At 47.9% G+C, this 17,803-nt stretch overlaps 1 protein-coding gene across 4 annotated transcripts in view; it reads left to right on the forward strand.

Moving 5' to 3' along the window:
* The window catches only part of IKBKB (inhibitor of nuclear factor kappa B kinase subunit beta), a 51,850-nt gene that overhangs the window by 11,281 nt on the left and 22,766 nt on the right, over positions 1 to 17,803 (forward strand). For all 4 annotated transcript variants that reach the window (XM_084876978.1, XM_084876979.1, XM_084876980.1 and 1 more), the window contains exons 3-7: positions 1,131 to 1,225; positions 2,178 to 2,295; positions 5,596 to 5,665; positions 16,490 to 16,578; positions 17,639 to 17,728. In XM_084876978.1, the coding sequence (XP_084733104.1) occupies positions 1,131 to 1,225; positions 2,178 to 2,295; positions 5,596 to 5,665; positions 16,490 to 16,578; positions 17,639 to 17,728 (462 nt within the window). The remainder of the gene's footprint in view (positions 1 to 1,130; positions 1,226 to 2,177; positions 2,296 to 5,595; positions 5,666 to 16,489; positions 16,579 to 17,638; positions 17,729 to 17,803) is intronic.

Below are 17,803 nucleotides of genomic sequence, written 5' to 3' on the forward strand. Positions count from 1 at the left end.
CGGATCCTCAGGACCCAGGCAATCGGTTAATTATTCACAAACATTTTATTACCTTCTCTTCCATTCACAAAACCTCAATTGAGGGCATTGTGCTAGTTAGTAGAGAGGTTAAAGTGCATGAGGACAGACAAATTTAACTAAGAAAAGAGGAAATAACCCCATGGCCCCATGGGAAATAAGTCTTTGGCAGGTATGTACAGTGGAGGAGTTACCTGTTTTGGGAGGAGGGCAAGAACCCCTTGCAGTAGGAAGACTGTAGTGCCTGTGCACCTGTCGGAGCACAGTCTAGAAAAACGCGGGAGTGGGACAAGTGGACTAGCCTAGCTGCAGAGTCAGATGCCTTGGCTGGAGCCATGGGAGAATGTCTGGGAAGGCAGTTGGAGCCAAGCTTCAGAGGACTTCAAATGCAGGGGTACCTGCAGAACATGGGTGTTCCCCCAGGAGTGTTGTTGGACACCTGCGTGGGGCTCAGCTTCATGGCAGTCCTGAAGTTGGGCATCTGTATCCCCATTTTAGAGATGAAAAAACTTTGAGTCAGACCAAATGGTCTGCTCAAGGTCACGGAGCTAGTAAATGGCTGAGTTGGAATTTGAATCAGTCTGTCTTCCACCTACTGTACTAGCTAGGCCTGCATTCTCTCTGGAGGGAGAAACATGAAAAAAAAGAGAAACACAAAACATGAAGAGAATGTGGCATTAACTCTTTGGTTGAGCCACATGGAAGTATCAGTTGTGCAGGTCAGAATGGTCAAGATCGCAACGTCATATGGTTGAACCTGGTATGACTGCAGACGGGTTCGGAGGAATGAGAAATCTCTGGGGCTGGGATGGTCAGCCGAGGTTGCAAGGAGGAGGTGGGAGTGGAGCAAGGCCTCGATGTGGACTCTGGATGGATAGAAAAAAGGAGAGAGAAGGGCAGGGTGAGAGGCAGGGAGGGTGGAGACCAGCCTGATGGGCCGGCAGGTGACTTGGGGATATTTACCAGCGGGTACATAGATGGGCCCCAGGAGCTGGGAGGTGATCAAGATCCATGCTTTGGGCTCTAGGGAGACAATTCCTGATTTGACCATGAGTTTCTCTGTGGTTGGCCATTGGTTGTGCTGATCCTTCCTGTGTGTGCTCTCCCCGCAGGAAACAGGTGAGCAGATCGCCATCAAGCAGTGCCGGCAGGAGCTCAGCCCCCGGAATCGAGAGCGGTGGTGCCTGGAGATCCAGATCATGAGAAGGTGAGGTCGGAGCACCAGTACGCCCAGCCACTTTGACAGAGTTGCCCCCGGGGAAGATTGGGGATGGAGGGAGGTGTCAAGGGTACTGCTGGAGTGAGGGACCATGGGACATTGAGATGAAATCTGGAGGGTGCCAGCTGAACTTTGGCATCTGGAGCAACAGCCCCACCTGCTGCGTATCTCAGTCCCTCAATCAGAATACCGGCCACACCGTCCAGGTAAATGGGTTCCAGAGCAGTGGTGCTTAGTGTCCAACAACTGGGCCTTGTCCGGGGCTTCTGGGCAGTGTTATTTGTCATATGAAGGACTTTAAAACAGTTACCCCAGTGAATTTTCCTTCGTCAGCAAAAATCCCTTTCCCCCTATATTTCCAATTCCAAGGTGGCATGTGACTCCACTACTGTGAACCTATTGCTGGTATTTATTCCTCCAGTGTGGAGACACGGCCTGTCAGTCCCTAGATGGATGCGGTCCTCCCAGCAGCCCCATCAGCTCAGAAGACCTCAAACAGGTGCTCCCTCCACGAACCTCTTAAAAAAGGGGAGGCGTCACCTTGTCTGCATGCACAGACACGCATCCGGGCACTCACACACCACCGCCACTCCAGTGGCGTGAGATTGGCAATCCCTCTACTTCCTCTGCTTTTAGAAGCAGTTTCGAAGTACGATGAGGACTTGATATGGGGCACTCAAAAGAAAATTCAGTTATACTGATGCAGCCACAGAGCTCTTGAGTTCATGGTGCTGAAAGCAGATCTGGGTGGATGCTAACGGACCAGGCACCGGGGTGAGTCTCCGGTTCCTGACCTCTGCCTTCCTACTTACTCCCGAGAGCACCTGGCTATTCTAGGCCTTTGCTAGAAGGCGAGCTCCGATGAGACATGGACAGAGTGGGGAATGGGTTTGAGCCAACGCTTGGGTTCCTCCCTCATGGGTTTCTCCTCCTTCTTTAGGCTCAACCACCCCAATGTGGTGGCTGCCCGGGATGTCCCCGAGGGGATGCAGAAGTTGGCTCCCAATGACCTGCCCCTGCTGGCCATGGAGTACTGCCAGGGAGGCGATCTCCGAAAGGTGAGGCGTCCAGGGCGGGAGCCGTGGGGAGGGAGACCTTTCACCTCTTTCATCATCAGGAAGCTCAGGGAGCCCCGGTGACTTCAGCGGGATTGCTTTTCCTTCTCAAATCCTCCTCCCGTGCCCCGTGTGGGCGTGTGAATCAGAGGCTCTTACGAGAAAGCCAGGGAAGGGCTCACTGTACGTTCTGCACAGCGATTACTAAAACTACAAGGAAACAGTCCCCGGGTCTTCAGTGCGGGGAGAGACTGGACACACTCCAAAACAAACTTTCCTCCCTCGGCACGTCAGGGCCGCCTCAGCCTCTCGTGGCAGCATCTCTGCTGCCCTTTTTAGGAGGGATGGCCCCCACAGACGTGGCAGCAGTGCCCCCAGGGCCCCCGAGTGGAGCAGGAAGGGGGCTGGCTCAGTAGTCAGGGGACCCAGCTGGGGTTCCAGAGCCACCACTGACTCGCCTTAGGGGCTCTGCTCTCTTTCTTCCCACATCAGCTTCTCTTTACGAGAACGTGCACTTCAGGGTGGGTGATGGCAGCTCTCCCTCCTCTCAGGGACGGTAGTGTGTGTCCACCTCCCCGGTGTTCTCTGAAACAGCATCCCACATCCTGCTTTTACACATTGCCTCGCCCTTTTTTTTTTTTTTTTTTTTTTTAAATATATTTTATTGATTTTGTACAGAGAGGAAGGGAGAGAGATAGAGAGTTTTAGAAACATCGATGAGAGAGAGTCATCGACCAGCTGCCTCTTGCACACCCCCTACTGAGGATGTGCCCGCAACCAGGGTACATGCCCTTGACCAGAATCGAACCCGGGACCTTTCAGTCCCCAAGCCGACGTTCTATCCATTGAGCCAAACCGGTTTCGGCCACATTGCCTCGCTTGATTCACAACCCTGTGACACTAGCTAAGCAGTTAGGATTCCCGTGTAAAGGGTGGGCATCCTGGCCCAGAGAGGGTAGGTGGCTACAGCCCTCACCGCTGCAGTGGCAGAGGTTCGCCACAGCCTGCGAGAACCCGAATGCAGGCCACCTCTCCTCCCGTGAAGCTGGGTTTTGCCGTGTAGCAAGAGGAGAACTGACAGCTCTGAACAAAAACACTTGTTTTGTGTTGAAATGTCCCTGTTAGTGCGCTTCTCCCTCGGCTCTTCACTCTAGAGTGGGGTTTGAGAACGTCCAGCCTATCGACCGTATAAGGGAGGTGGGAAGACAGAGAGAGAAACTTCACTGTGAGAGAGACAAATCCATCGGTTGCTTCCCGCACACAGGGCTTGAGCCCGCAACCAAGGTACACGCCGCCCTTTCAGTCCACAGGCCGAAGCTCTGTTCACTGAGCCAAACTGGCCAAGGCTAGCAGGCTAACTGTTAAGGCGGTACTTTTGTGTGGCCCTTGAATGATGCTGTAAATATCCAAGTGGCCCTTGGCAGAAGAAAGGTCCCGCAGCACTGCTCTGGAAGGAGGTCCATGAGGGGGGTGCCCGGGCAATTCTTCTGCCTTCACAGGGCAGTTTCCCAGCACCATGCGCTGTTCTCATTACTCTGTGGCCCCTCCTGCCTCCTTTCTCACCAGGAAACTTTCCGTGGAGGTTGATCCGCCCCAGTAGCTCTCTCCGCCCCGGGAGGTGGGCACATCCTGGGAGTGCCACAGCAGGATGTGAGCACAGCCGCTGGCAGGGACCGCAGGCAGGGCACTGATTACAGATGAGAAATGAGGAACGTGACAACGCTTCGATTTCCCCCTGTATTTTCCTAACCTTTGACAATCATCGGATTACTAACTGCAGTTATTTGAGGAGATAAAGCCACGTTGCAGTTGAGCAGATGGTTCTTTGAGGGCAATGAAGGGAGGGAGGTAGGAAGAGACCAGGTTGTGGAGGACTGAGCAGGGGACGACGGACTTGCTCTCGTAGGCGGCAGAGAGCCTGCCAGCCAGGGGAGAAGACACACACTTCGGCCTGATCGGCCTGGCGTGGGCGCAGGGTGCTCCGAGGAAGCAGGAAGTGATGGCAGCCCAAAGGGCCTCTGTCCGTGGTGTCACCCACAGGGTGGGGGTGGGAGAACGTGGAGGAGGGTGCTGCTGCCCAGAGCGATGGGGTTCTCTGTGTTCTCCAGATGAGGTGGCCTGTCTTTCCCCCCTCTAAAAAGTTCACAATCTACACCCTGGTCTTAGCGAGACGAGCGTGGCCAGCACGCGAGCAAGTGTAAAAGCCAGAACAGACTGAAAGAGCGAAGTCCGTATGCCCCGCTCAGGAAGCAGGCTCTTGAGGGTTCATGGTTATAAGTGCTAGTCAATGACTGTAAACATCAATGGGGAAGTTTTGTCTCTACTGCCAATTTCCAGCAGTATATCGGGGCCCCTCCATAAGCTGAGAGGGCCAGGAGGGCAAAGGGGTTAAGTGTTTGGGCTTGAGCCAAAAACAGTTTGGCTCAGTGGATAGAGCGTTGGTCTGTGGACTGAAGGGTCCCAGGTTCGATTCCGGTCAAGGGCATGTATATTGGTTGGGGGCACATCCCCAGTAGGGGGTGTGCAAGAGGCAGCTGGTGGATGTTTCTCTCTCATCAATGTTTCTGGCTCTCTATTCCTCTCCCTTCCTCTCTGTAAAAAATCAATAAAATATATATTTTTTAAAAAGTGTATATTTGGGCTCGAGCCTCAGATACACACAGCTTCCTATGCCAGCTCTGCCTGGAATGGCTGTGTGAGCAGACAGGTCGCTGACCCCTCCAGTCTCAGGTTACTCACCTATGAAATGGGAATTCCACCAGCGCTTACCTCAGTGGTAGTGGGGAGGATGCAGTGAGACATTGCAGCTTTACCTGGCTTATCTGTGCGGAGGTTAGCCCGGTGCCAGGCACGTAGTAAGTGCTCATTCATTATTCTCTCCTGTCATCATCACCCCACTGGCAGGGTAATGCTGGGAAGCGGTCAGGAGGTGGTTTTTAGCGAGAGCCTTCCACCCTGCCTTTTGTGGGACGGTCAGGCCCCGTAGACCAATTGTGATTGTGCTTAGACTCCGGCCTGTCTCCCTCAAAACTGCACCGCAGGTGAGACTGAAAATCCCTCATCTTAGAATGACTCAGAGGCGCCTCAGATATTCGTAACCGAGCGCTTCTTGGAGTTCTCAGTCTGCTTCCTCCTCTTCCGCCTCGGGCCAGTTCCTGCCCGTCCCACTGCCCATCAGCCCGGGTCCCCAAAGCCCAGGGCCAGGGTCTGCACTCACATGACTTCAGCTGATGAAAGCCCCTGGGGGACTTATTGGCGGTGGGTGACCAGTCAGCCTGACCCTTCTTTCCATCTTCTTGACAGTACCTGAACCAGTTTGAGAACTGCTGTGGCCTACGGGAAGGAGCCATCCTCACCTTGCTGAGTGACATTGGTAAATCCCAGACCTGGAAGGCAGGTCTAGCCCTCCAGGGAGAGTGTGGGGTGCCCCTGTGAGTCCTCGTGGGGCACAGCGGAGAGATTTTGGTCATTACAGAGGGCTGAGGTGTGACAGACAGACAGCGTGGGGAGGTCAACAAGGGGTTAGGCCAGTCAGGCAGGCGCTGAACTCAAATAGATTTCCCTTCCTTCCGGACTAAGTCATGAAGTGAATTATGATGTATATAGAGCCACAGATTTCCTTTCCCATTACAAATCTCCCCTCCCTACTTTCCTGGAATGGCCAGCGGCGGGGCAGGTTGTCACTTGAATGAATCTCACCCCTTCGCAATGACTTTTTCCACTTCCACTCTGGCAGCTCTTTTGCAAACCCCAGGCATAGGAAAAACCGCCCTTGTTCAATCCTGGGGCACTGATGGTGTCCTCAGAGGAGGGCGTCAGTGGCACTCTCTGAGAAGGCAAGTCTGGCTTCGGGGAGAAGAGTGACCACTGACTGCAGAGGTCAGGAGCAATGGCAGGTTGACTGAGATCTAGAGTTATCCAGAGTTTATCACTGAGTGTTGCCCTGAGATTTGGGGAATGACATACCATTTTTATCCCTTTCTCACGGAAACATTTTTAAGGCTGTATTTCGTTTGCTCACACTTTGTTTTATAGAAAAATGGCAAACATACAGAAAAGTTGAAAGAGTAGTCCAGTGAAACCCACATACCTGTCACCGAGATTCACCACTTGTTACCATTTTGCCCCAAGCTGTGTTCTTCTAAGTCTTGGCCCAGTCTCTAAGACACTTTGCCTTGCTACTGTGGGTCTGCCTCTAACTTGCACTATGCCACTATATATATATATACACACACACACACAGAGTGGCCAGATTATTATGATCTCTGAATGCATAATAATCTGGCCACTCAGTGTATATCCTATATAATAAAAGGTTAATATGCAAATTGTCCCCTCAACCAGGAGTTCGACCAGCAGGCAGGCTGGCCAACTGCTCATGTCCCCTTCCCCTGGCCAGACTGGCTGGACCCTACCCATGCACAAATTCATGCACCAGGCCTCTAATATATATATATAACACACACACACACACACACACACACACACACACACACACTGAGTGGCCAGATTATGATGTGTTCAGAGATCATAATAATTTGGCCATTCAGTATATAAGTGTGTGTGTGTGTATGTGTGTCTGTGTGTGTGTATATAATTAAAACATAATATGCTAATTAGACCCGACAGCTGAACGACCTTCCAGATGTCATTCTGGACATCCTTCCGGATGAAGCTGTGGTGGCGGGGCCGAGGCAGAGGCAGTTAGGGGCGATCAGGCAGTCAGATGAGCAGTTAGGGGTGATCATGCAGGCAGGCAGAATGGTTATGGGTGATCAGGCAGGTAGGCAGAGTGGTTAGGGATGATCAGGCAGGCAGGTAGGTAGATGGTTAGGGGTGATCAGGTAGTTAAGTAGGTGGTTAGGGGTGATCAGGTAGGCAGTGGTTAGGAGCCAGCAGTCCCAGATTGCGAGAGGGATAACAAACTGCCAGGTTAGGCCTGATCTCTGCATAGCAAATCTGTTCATCCTATAAACTTTTGCTTGATGTCACTGCTTTAAGGGACATCTTTAGGAAATCTGACCCCAAGAAGTGAGTCAAGTACTGTTCCTATGTTTTGCTATAGCATTTTCTGCTCAGCCACATTCTAGGTCCTATCCCCATTGAAATCTGATTCATCTGTCTCCCTCCTGGACTGTAAACTCCTCAAGGGATTGGGCCTAAACCGACAGTCGGACATCCCTCAAGGGGACCCGGATTGCGAGAGTGTGCAGACCAGGCTGAGGCCTCCACCCCATGCACGAATTTTGTGCGCTGGGCCTCTAGTATATCTACATATCTCTATATCTCTATCTTAAATTGATTTTTAGAGAGAGAGAAAGGGAAGGAAAGAGAAACATTGATATGAGTGAAACATTGATTGGCTGCCTGATGCACGCCCCTACCAGGGATCTAGTCTACAACCTGGGCATGTGCCCTGATTGGGAATCAAAAAGGCAAACTTTTGGTGCGTAAGATGATGCCCAGCTAACTGAGCCACACTAGTTGGGCACTCTGTGCCACTTTTGATGGAAAGTAGGCAAGAAGGAAATGAAATGGGGCAAAGTTAAACAATGACATATTTAAGAATAAGATCCAAACAGTCTGCTGACCACTGGCTCAGTGGATAGAGCATCAGCCTGCGGTCGCAAGGGTTCCAGGTTCAAAACCAGTCAAGGCGTGTACCTTGGTTGTGGGCACATCCCCAGTAGGGGGTGTGCAAGAGGCAGCTGATCGATGTTTCTCTCTCATTGATGTTTCTAACTCTCTATCCCTCTCCCTTCCTCCTATAAAAAAATCAATAAAATAAAAAATAAATTAAAAAAAAGATCCAAACAGTCTGAAAATTTCATCTCCTCCTCTATCCTGTGTCTTTATCTTTTGGATAGAGTTCACAGTAAGGGCAGTTAGACATTGCACCAATTAGATCTGATTGGGGTGGATATCCATCACTGGCCAGACTGATTCCTTCATGCATTGGCCCCTGTGGGTCTCCCGGAAGGGTCCTGTCTGTCTACGTAGAGAGTCTAGTCTGTAGGTCGAGAATCTCATCTGTGTCTTTGACACCTTGCTACATGGCTAGCCCATCTACATTTTGCTCAGACATTTACTTGATTGTTTTCCCCGGTGGCCAGATCATTAATTTATTCTCTGTTGAGTTGGGTTGAAAGCAGGTTAATAGGTTGGGGGATATTTTGCTCTTCATGGGCAACTTTTATTTCTCCCTTGTTAGTGCTTCAGGTAATTTACTAAAATGTTTTCCTTGCCAATATTTTTCTTTCACACATCGTGCATTCAGCAAATAGTTATTAAGAAAGTCTTAAATTATTGGCTTAGGCACACATAACTGTTTACTTCCTCATATAACATTTTAACTTCCTCAAGCGATTCTCTAGTGATATTAATAGAAATTCTTCCAGTTGTATATCCAATTACCACTGACTTGTGGAGTACCTTTTGTACTATTTATTACCTGTTTAAGTTGTACGTGTGTGTTTAAGATATCTGTAAATCAGAATAACCAAGAGGTAAACATCAAAGGACTTAACGTTGCTGTTCAGTTCACTTATAGGTGAATGAATATTAAAATTATTTAGGTCTCTGATTTCCTATCTTTCCTCTCCATGACCACAAATTGGTATTAATGAGGTGTTGAAGTAGTAGTACACTAGAATTAAATTCTCAAAAGTGGAGACTGAAGTTATTGCTATGACTTCAGCGTTTGGAACCATAATATCTTTTTTTTTTAAATTTTATTTTATTGATTTTGTACAGAGAGGAAGGGAGAGAGATAGAGAGTCAGAAACATCGATGAGAGAGAGTCATCGATCAGCTGCCTCTTGCACACCCCCCACTGGGGATATGCCCGCAACCAAGGTACATGCCCTTGACCGGAATCGAACCCGGGACCCTTCAGTCCCCAAGCCGACGCTCTATCCATTGAGCCAAACCAGTCTTGGAAGGAACCATAATATCTTATCTAGCAGCTTCTCCATAAATATTTGTCAAATGAGTGAAATAAATTCCAAGATAAATTAAAATAAGTAAGGACCTATTAAAAAGAAAGATATCCACATATATGTAACACTGCCAGGTCAAATACCAGCTCTTCTATTAATTGGCAGTGTGACCTTAGGCATGCTACTTCATTTTTAAGAACATGAGTTTTATTAGCTGTGAAATGGAACCATTACTCCCATTATTAGAATTGTTATGAGGATAAAATGAGATGATGTAGCTGAGACCATTTTGGCTCAGTGGATAGAGCGTTGGCCTGTGGACTGAGGAGTCCCAGGTTCGGTTCCGGTCAAGGGCATGTACATTGGTTGCGGGCACATCCCCGGTAGGGGTTGTGCAGGAAGCAGCTGGTTGATGTTTCTCTCTCATCGATGTTTCTAGCTCTGTATCCCTTTCCTTCCTCTCTGTAAGAAATCAATAAAATATATATATTTTTAAATGAGATGATGTACATAGGGCTTCTAGAAGAACTGCCGTCACCAAGTGTTGGTTTCTTTCTCATTTCCTTTCCCCTCTGGATTTGGATTTAGAGCATCCCTTTTGAAAATCTTATCCTAATATGGGTGTGGACCTGGGATTGGGATCCAGTGAGCCAGGTAGGAGGTTGTCTTTGAAACTTCTCTTCCTCAGACCCATTCCTATCAGCCAGTCTTTGTAAGCAGATACCTCCCCTGCCTTTGTTATGGTTGGTTGAGGTGGCTGATAACGTTGTATTTTACTTTTTTTTTTTTTTTTTTTTTACCCATTTCTGATTTGTATATTCATCAAATTTATTTCTTTTGCAAGCGTTTTGTCACTGAGCCAGAGGTCAAAAGCTTTCCTTGGAGCTCATCTCACTTAACTGTTCTGTACTCTGAAACATTTCCTGAACTTATTTTGTTCTAGTTTGTTTCAAGTGCTGGCGCCACGTTCCCTTTGTTGGAGTTGCCACTTCTGTTCTCTGCCAGGTTGACTTCAGATAAGCGGCAGAGCCACACCCTTCACTGCTGGGTCGGGATTCATTGCCTTCTGGGTTACACCTGTGTAGCCCCCCCCCCCCCACCCCGACCCCCATATCTTCTGTGCCATTCACCTCCCAGAGATGCCCACTCAGAGCAGCTCCAAGATAATAGACACAGGTAGGATTTTCCCAGTGAACTTTCCATTGCCCGAGAAGTGCTGCAGTGTACATGAGAGAACATGAGCAGGTGCCTGGCGAGCACATGGTGAGCCCTGTTTCCTCTGCCAGGCCAGGCCAGTTCAACCATTGTTCTCTGCTGGTAAGAGATCCAGAGACAGGTGCAGGGGCAGCTAGGAAATATTTGTCTTCCCAAGAATATGATTCTAAAATAGCTTAAGAAGGTTGTATCTGAATGGACTCTATTAAAGCAGTCTTGCTCATTGTTCATTGGAAAACATTGGCGTGTATTTCCTTCTGTCAGTAGAGGAGCAGACTCCTGGGCACTCAGGATTGAGGCACAGATTGGAGTCCCACGTCTCTGCTCTCTGAGGGTGGGGACCTGCCACGCAGGCCAGCTGGGTGGGCCAGTTGTGCATTTGCCAGGGTCTTACTCAGTTTCAGATCTGACTCAGTCTTCCCAATTCTCCAGGTGGCTGGCTAACTGTGGTGACTGACCATCCTATCCTCTGAGCCTTCAGGAACTTCACTCCCTGTTTTTGTCTGTGCTTCTTCCTTTGAGTAGCCATCTCTGTCCTTATTGGAACTGCTCCTAGAAGGCACCCAGTACTTCAACATTGAAGAGCAGAGAGGGATTCAAAGAGGACACAGGGCTTTAGGGAACAAAGCTGTCAGTCTGGAAATCAGAAAATTGAGCTCTCCATTTAGTGTTTCTCTAATTGTGGAATCATAACAAAAGAGGATCACTCGATATCAGAAATGCAGATCATTTGTATATAAAGTATGTTGGAAAGCATAAATTACCAGGTTAATGAATATCTGTATATATAAAAGCCCAGCGACCAAATGGCGGAGTGACCAGGAATGGTCAACCAGTTGCTATGACGCGAATATTCCTGTATATTCAACAGCTCGACGCAGGAGCTGCCCCCTGGTGGTCAGTGCGTTCCCATAGTGGGAGCAGCCGCTAGCAGGCCCAGGGTGAGGCCGAGTCTCTGCACCTATCAAATACCTGAGACAATCCAGACACTGGCCTGACCCCACCAGCTGATGTGGCCCTCTAAGGTGTGTTCTAGAAAGAGCGCAGGGAGCTGGCATAGGCAGATGGCAAGAGAGGACGTGACTGTGGACCCCCCAGGGAGGCTGTCCTGCTGGCTGAGGATCCTGGAGCATGGCTGCCCTAAACATCCCTGATGGTGTCACCGACCTGGCATCACACATCAGAGGACATTCACCGAGTGGCTTCGGCGTGCAAAGCTCTCTGCCAGGTTCCTCCAGGACACAGAACATGCTTTTACCCAAGACATTACCCCGAAATAGCAGCTCAGACTAATTTCCTCATTCAGCAGCTGCTCAGAGGGCAGGCCCACAACTGCTCAGCTGACTGGGATGAGCGGTGCTCCTACAGCCGGCCAATCCCCACAGGCCATCCTCCCACCAGTGCGTGAATTCGTGCACTGGGCCTATAGTCTACTAATAAAAGAGTAATATGCTAATTAGATCAAGTTGACTGTACATCTTCTGGTCGTCCTGCCTTCCTTTCAGACAAAGCCATGGTGGCAGGGGCTGAGGCATAGGTGGCTAGGGGCGATCAGGCTGGCAGGAGAGGGCAGTTATGGGTGATCAGGTAGGCAGGCAGGTGAATGGTTAGGAGCAAGTGGTCCCGGATTATGAGAGGGATGTCCCAGATTGGAGAGGGTGTAGGCTGGCTGAGGGACCCCCCCACCCCATGCATGAATTTCATGCACCAAGCCTCTAGTAATAATAATAATAATAAAAGAGAAAACAACTATCTGTCAGTTCTGGCTTCTCCTCTTTCTCAGCTCTGTCTGCTTGTGTGAGGACCTTTATTAGTCTACTTATATTATTATTTCCTCTTTATGGAAAACTATGGTAACTTTCTGGGCCTACAAAAAAATGTAAAAAATAAAAGAGAGATTTGGGCTAGGTGGCCTTAGAGAAGGTCCATTCTAACTTTAAATATTCCATTTTCATTATTCAGGTAGCTGATTTTCAGAATGGTTGCCCCAGAATGTCTTTATTTTAAATGTTTTTACTGATTTTAGAGAGAGAGAGGAAGGGGAGGGAGAGAGAAGCATCAACCGGCTACCTCCTGCATGTCCCCTACTGGGGATTGAGCCTTCAACTGAGGCATATGCTCTGACAAGAACTGAACCAGAGACCTCTCCAGGCATTGGACGACTCTCAACCAACTGAGCCACACTGGCCCGGGCACCCCAGAAAGTCTTGATGTTCTCTCCATTGTTCCATCCTGACTACTTCCCACAGTTTCTCTCCCCTCTCCCTTAATGCATCCTCTTTTCCCCAGAGCTTTGCTTGATGCATTCTTTTATTTTTGCTCCATCCTATCTGTCCCTGGACTGACCACCCACTACTTCCCAATATTCTGTCTGCCAGGTCATTCTCATGACATCTATAGCAATCACATCTCCAAAATCTGCATGTTCAACTCTGACCTCCTTCTTGCATCACTTGTCCTACCTTCCTGCCAATTTTGAATCTCCTATTTAAAAAGTGTCCAAATCCTTTCAGCCTTCCTTTGTGTGGTATATGCCACTTTCCTTTGTGCCTCCACTATTGGTGTCATAGGAAATTACTATAATGACCTCCTACCTCACCTCCTTATCCCCGTTTTATTAATCCATCTTTCATTTGAAAGGACACTTTAAAAATTTTTTTATGTATTGTTTAAAGTATTACAAATAGTAATACTTTGTCTCCTTTTCTTCCCCATTGACCTTGCCTTTGCCTCCCCTATTTCCCCCCCCTCCCCCACACATGCCCTTACCGCCCCTACCCCCCAGTGTTTTGCGTCCATTGTTTATGCTTATATACATGCATACAAGTGAAAGGACACTTTCCTTATAAATCCATCGTTAGATCAAGGCCAAACCTCTTAACCTTGCATTTCTCCCAATCCACTGTGCCAGCTTCACATGTACATGACTCTGAAAATCCACTTTTCAATGCTGCTAGCCTTTGCATATGCTCCTCCTCTGAGAATGCTGCTCCTACATCTCCCCAACAACCCTATGCCTTTTTATCTTTTGGAGGTCTCCCTTCCATGGAGACTTCCCTGATCCGTCACTCACCATGGTTTTTCCTCTCATGGCTTTCCTTTCCCCCTTTTGCCTATTTCCTCACTTGGTACCTGGCATCTCTGCTGTTGTTACACGATCTCTGCCTGTGCTTGGCAATAAGGACTGGCTTCTGGGTTTGGGGCCTGTTGAACAGACTCTGTGCTGTAAGTGAAGAAAGCGCTTTGATTCACTGGCACATTTTCCACAACACCTAGCAAACAGAAGACACTTTATACGTTGCTAGTTGAATGGATGAGAGAATTATTTTTCACTTTTCTCGTAGCACTTGGCATGACCGCCTCGCCACCTTGCCGATTAGTCATAGGAACCATTTTAGCTGAGAAACCGTTAGCTGGACTAAGTCTTTCTCCACATGTCCGCACTTGGCCTTTTAATGTGTTTCATTTGGAAAGTCCAGTGACACCAAAATGACTGGCACATAGTAGGAACATGGTCGGTTTTTATGGAGTGAACGAACATCCTGTTGCCCTTCTTACTCATTGCTCACTTAAATCACCAATTGCTGGTTGCCTTTTCAGTCTCTTCTAATCTCTGTGTTAGTCTTTCGGTCCATTTATCTTTCCATTTCTTCTTCTATGGAAATTTTCCCAAACACAAATGTTCTTAAGGGAGTTTAGTAATCCTTTTGAATTTGGAGGGTGGTAAGTATAGACTCATGGACACAACCTTTATAAACCTGTTTTTCTACAAGGAAGTCTAGCTGGTCCTATCTGTCACCTATCTTGTGATTTGTAAATCTGAAGAAATACTCAGGATCTGTGCTTTGGGATTCTAGTTCATCAATAAGGTGTGACACACTCTTCAGTTATATATTCGTCTACCTCATGAGCTAAGGGAAGGCTGGGGTAAATACTGGATGCCAAGCCTAACAAGGATAACAGAAGGAGGCTGTTGTTTTCCTGTATGCAGTATCTGTCCTAGGAATTCTTTTCTATAATTGGAACATGAGAAATGAACTTTCAGGCTTTGATGCTTATGTTGTGGTTTTCAATTTTTATGCATGTATATTATCACCATTGTTAGATGTTTAGATTTTTAAATAAAATTTCAAATGCTAAAGTATTTTTCTTAACCTCAAATTCTTGTTTTCCACTTGACTTAAATCTAATGAGGTTCTCTTGGCTTCAGACAATTTTGATTTATTTTATTATGATCCTCAGGTACTATTTGGTAAGATGTAGCACAGTCAAGCTGAACTAAGCTTTTTAAGGACTGATTCTGCCTACCAAAGTTTTGACTTTTTCACTCAGCCAAGAAACTATATATAACAATGCCTTTAATTTTTTTTTTTAATATATATTTTATTGATTTCAGAGAGGAAGGGAGAGGGAGAGAGAGAGAGAGAAAAACACAATGAGAGAGAATCATGGATCGGCTGCCTCCTGCACACCTCCCACTGAGGATCAAGCCCGCAACCTGGGCAGGTGCCCTGACCGGGAATTGAACTGTGACCTCCTGTTCCATAGGTTGATGCTCAACCACTGAGCCATGCCAGCCAATTAACTTCTTTAATTTCCAACTTTAAGTTGATAAAAATAACTGAGAATAAATGACTGCTCTAAAATGAAGGTTAAAGTTTGTTATGTACAGTTGCTGAAGCATAAACGTAGTCAGCTATTAATAGTAATCAGTAGATTGAGTGACCAGCCTGCCATCTGCCCTCACCAAGGACCTGGTGACAGTTCTCAATCAGCAGGGCGTAGAGAATGGGGCTTTCAGTCTGATCCGAGCTCTTCTCCTCATGAGGAGCTGCTTGGGGCATCTCACCTGCTCATACCCTGCCATTTGCACTGAGACGTTCACATCTAATACAGAGGCCCTGTGTTAGTCTGTGTGCTTGTTCCAAAAACAGTGAGTCTTAATTTTCATATCTTCTTCTTTTGAACACATCAACCCACACTTTTTTTTTTTTTTTTTTTTTTAATATTACTAGGGTCCCTTAGCCTGGCCTGCGCCCTCTCTCAATCTGGGACTCTTAGGGGATATCTGACTGCTGGTTTCAGCCTGATCCCCGCAGGATGTAGTAGTGCAGGAAGCAATAGACAGCCAGGGAGGAGCCCAAGCCTGGGCCAGGCAGTGCTCCTGCTCATCCTGGCGGCTGTGCCTGCTGCTGCAGCAGCAGCTCGGTAGCACTGCTGTGGAGGCGGGAGAGGCTCCCACCGTAGCAGCTGCACTTGTCAGCCGTATGCCCAGCATCTGGCACCTGTTGGTAAGCTGAGCAGCGCATTGACCACCAGGGGCAACCCCTGCATTGAGCGTCTGCCCCCTGGTGGTCAGTGCATGTCATAGTGACCGATTGACCAGTCATTTGGTCACTTAGGCTTTTATATATATAGATACCCTGACACTCTTGTCATACACCCTAACAGGTCTTTTCTGAGCCCATCAATAAACATTTTGAGTTATTGCACATCTGTGCTCCCTGCTAGCCACTAGTTCAGTTTCAGCAGCAGCACCATCCCTGTGTGCAAAGTTGTGTTTGTGTAATTATTACAGTGTGTTATTGTACTTTGCTTTGATTCTTTAATAAAGCTTAGTAAAACAAAAATGAAAGTGTGATAAGAAACATAAGTCTTTAAAACTTAACACAATAGAGAACAAGATGGAATAGAATTTTTTTAGGCATTGAAAGTAGCAAAGTCTTTCATTTCATTTGGACAATCAGTGGATCTAAGCCAATTTAGACTGTAGTTGGTGACCTCAAGGATTCGAAGCTACGAGTTCTTTGCGTGAGAAAGTCAGATTCCTGTGGTGGTCCAAGTTCTGCTCACATAGCCAGGTCCTCCTCACTTGGCCTGAGGGGCAGCTGCCTAGGCCCCATCCCTCCACCGTTTCTGTGCCTGGGGAGTTAGACTGTGGGTCAGGCACACGCATATTCATTTCTCACAGTACAGGCGATTTTGAAGTGAAAAGTGTTTTTTGTAGGCTTAATGAAAACTCCTTCCCCTTTCCACCCTCTCAGCCTCTGCGCTTAGATACCTTCATGAGAACAGAATCATCCATCGGGACCTAAAGCCAGAAAACATCGTCCTGCAGCAAGGAGAGCAGAGAGTGAGTGACCCCCTCCTGGGGCTTGGAAAGTCCCAGGGGAAGCGGCTCTGGGCTCTGGCGGAGGAGGGACAAGCTCTGCATGTTTGTTTATACTTGCATTTCCTTGCGTTTACATTTGCTTTGATTCTCTGGGACTGCTTTTTGATCTGAAACAGGTGGAGGCAAGTTTGAATGGATTACATTGTTAATGGCCCAAGTGGCGGGAATCTGATAAGGAAAATAATGTTTTTCTTCCCACCTCCAGCGCCAACCTCTAGGACTAGCACTTCTTGGAAATAAAACTTTTTGTTTCCATTTGTTTGAGAGCGTCCACTTTTGACGCTAGTATGGGAACCAGCTAAGTTGACTCTGGGTGGGGCTGAGAAGAGGTATTTGGAGCTGGCACCTGCCCATGGAGCCCGGTGCAGCCTGTGGTTTCCGCAGAGCCCTTGGCGGCCTCACCAGTGGCGCTCCTGAGTGTGTGGTGGTGACCTCTCCAGGGGCTCTGGGCTGCGCTTTCTCATGGCCCTGTTTGTCTAGCTGGGGGTGATGAGCAGGGGCTCAGCTGAGAGGAATGTAGTAACTCCATTGTGGGCCACTGAATCTCTCTGATACAGCTTCCGCCAGCATTCTAGGCTGACCTGTGATATCGGTTCATTGTTTCAGTTCATACTCATACTTGTCATTGGTTCTAAGAAGTGAGAACTGAAGGTATTTACTTCCGAGAAGAGACCGGCCTCACCTTTCACCTTGTAAAGTCCGGATTTAGCAATGTTGAGGGCTGGTGCATGGTCTTTTAACACTGATTTTCCTCTGGTGATTGGTCACAGACCAACAGAGAAAGTATGCCCTTTTCCAGCATTTTTACAGCATATGTTTGTTTCCTTCTGCCCTAAATCCACCACGATGAAGGCATTCTCCTGTGTATTTGGTGGCTCGTAGGAGCTTAGGCTTTAATACCACCTGGAAATTCAGGTATATCCCCTGACCCGTCAGCAAACAAATCAGAATTGTTATAGGAGACAGTGTATTCTCATAATCTTCAGATTTCTCCTCTTCCCCCCCCCCCTTTTTTTTTCAGTTAATACACAAAATCATTGACCTAGGATATGCCAAGGAACTGGACCAGGGCAGTCTCTGCACTTCCTTTGTGGGGACCCTGCAGTACCTGGTAAGAAATGGGGTTCTATGTTTGCTCATCAGTTTCTCTTTGATGGCCACACTTGTGGGGCTCCTCTCTGTCCTC

The sequence above is a fragment of the Pipistrellus hanaki genome (assembly GCF_964339955.1).
Source record: "Pipistrellus hanaki genome assembly, chromosome: 3".
Classification (NCBI taxonomy): domain Eukaryota; kingdom Metazoa; phylum Chordata; class Mammalia; order Chiroptera; family Vespertilionidae; genus Pipistrellus; species Pipistrellus hanaki.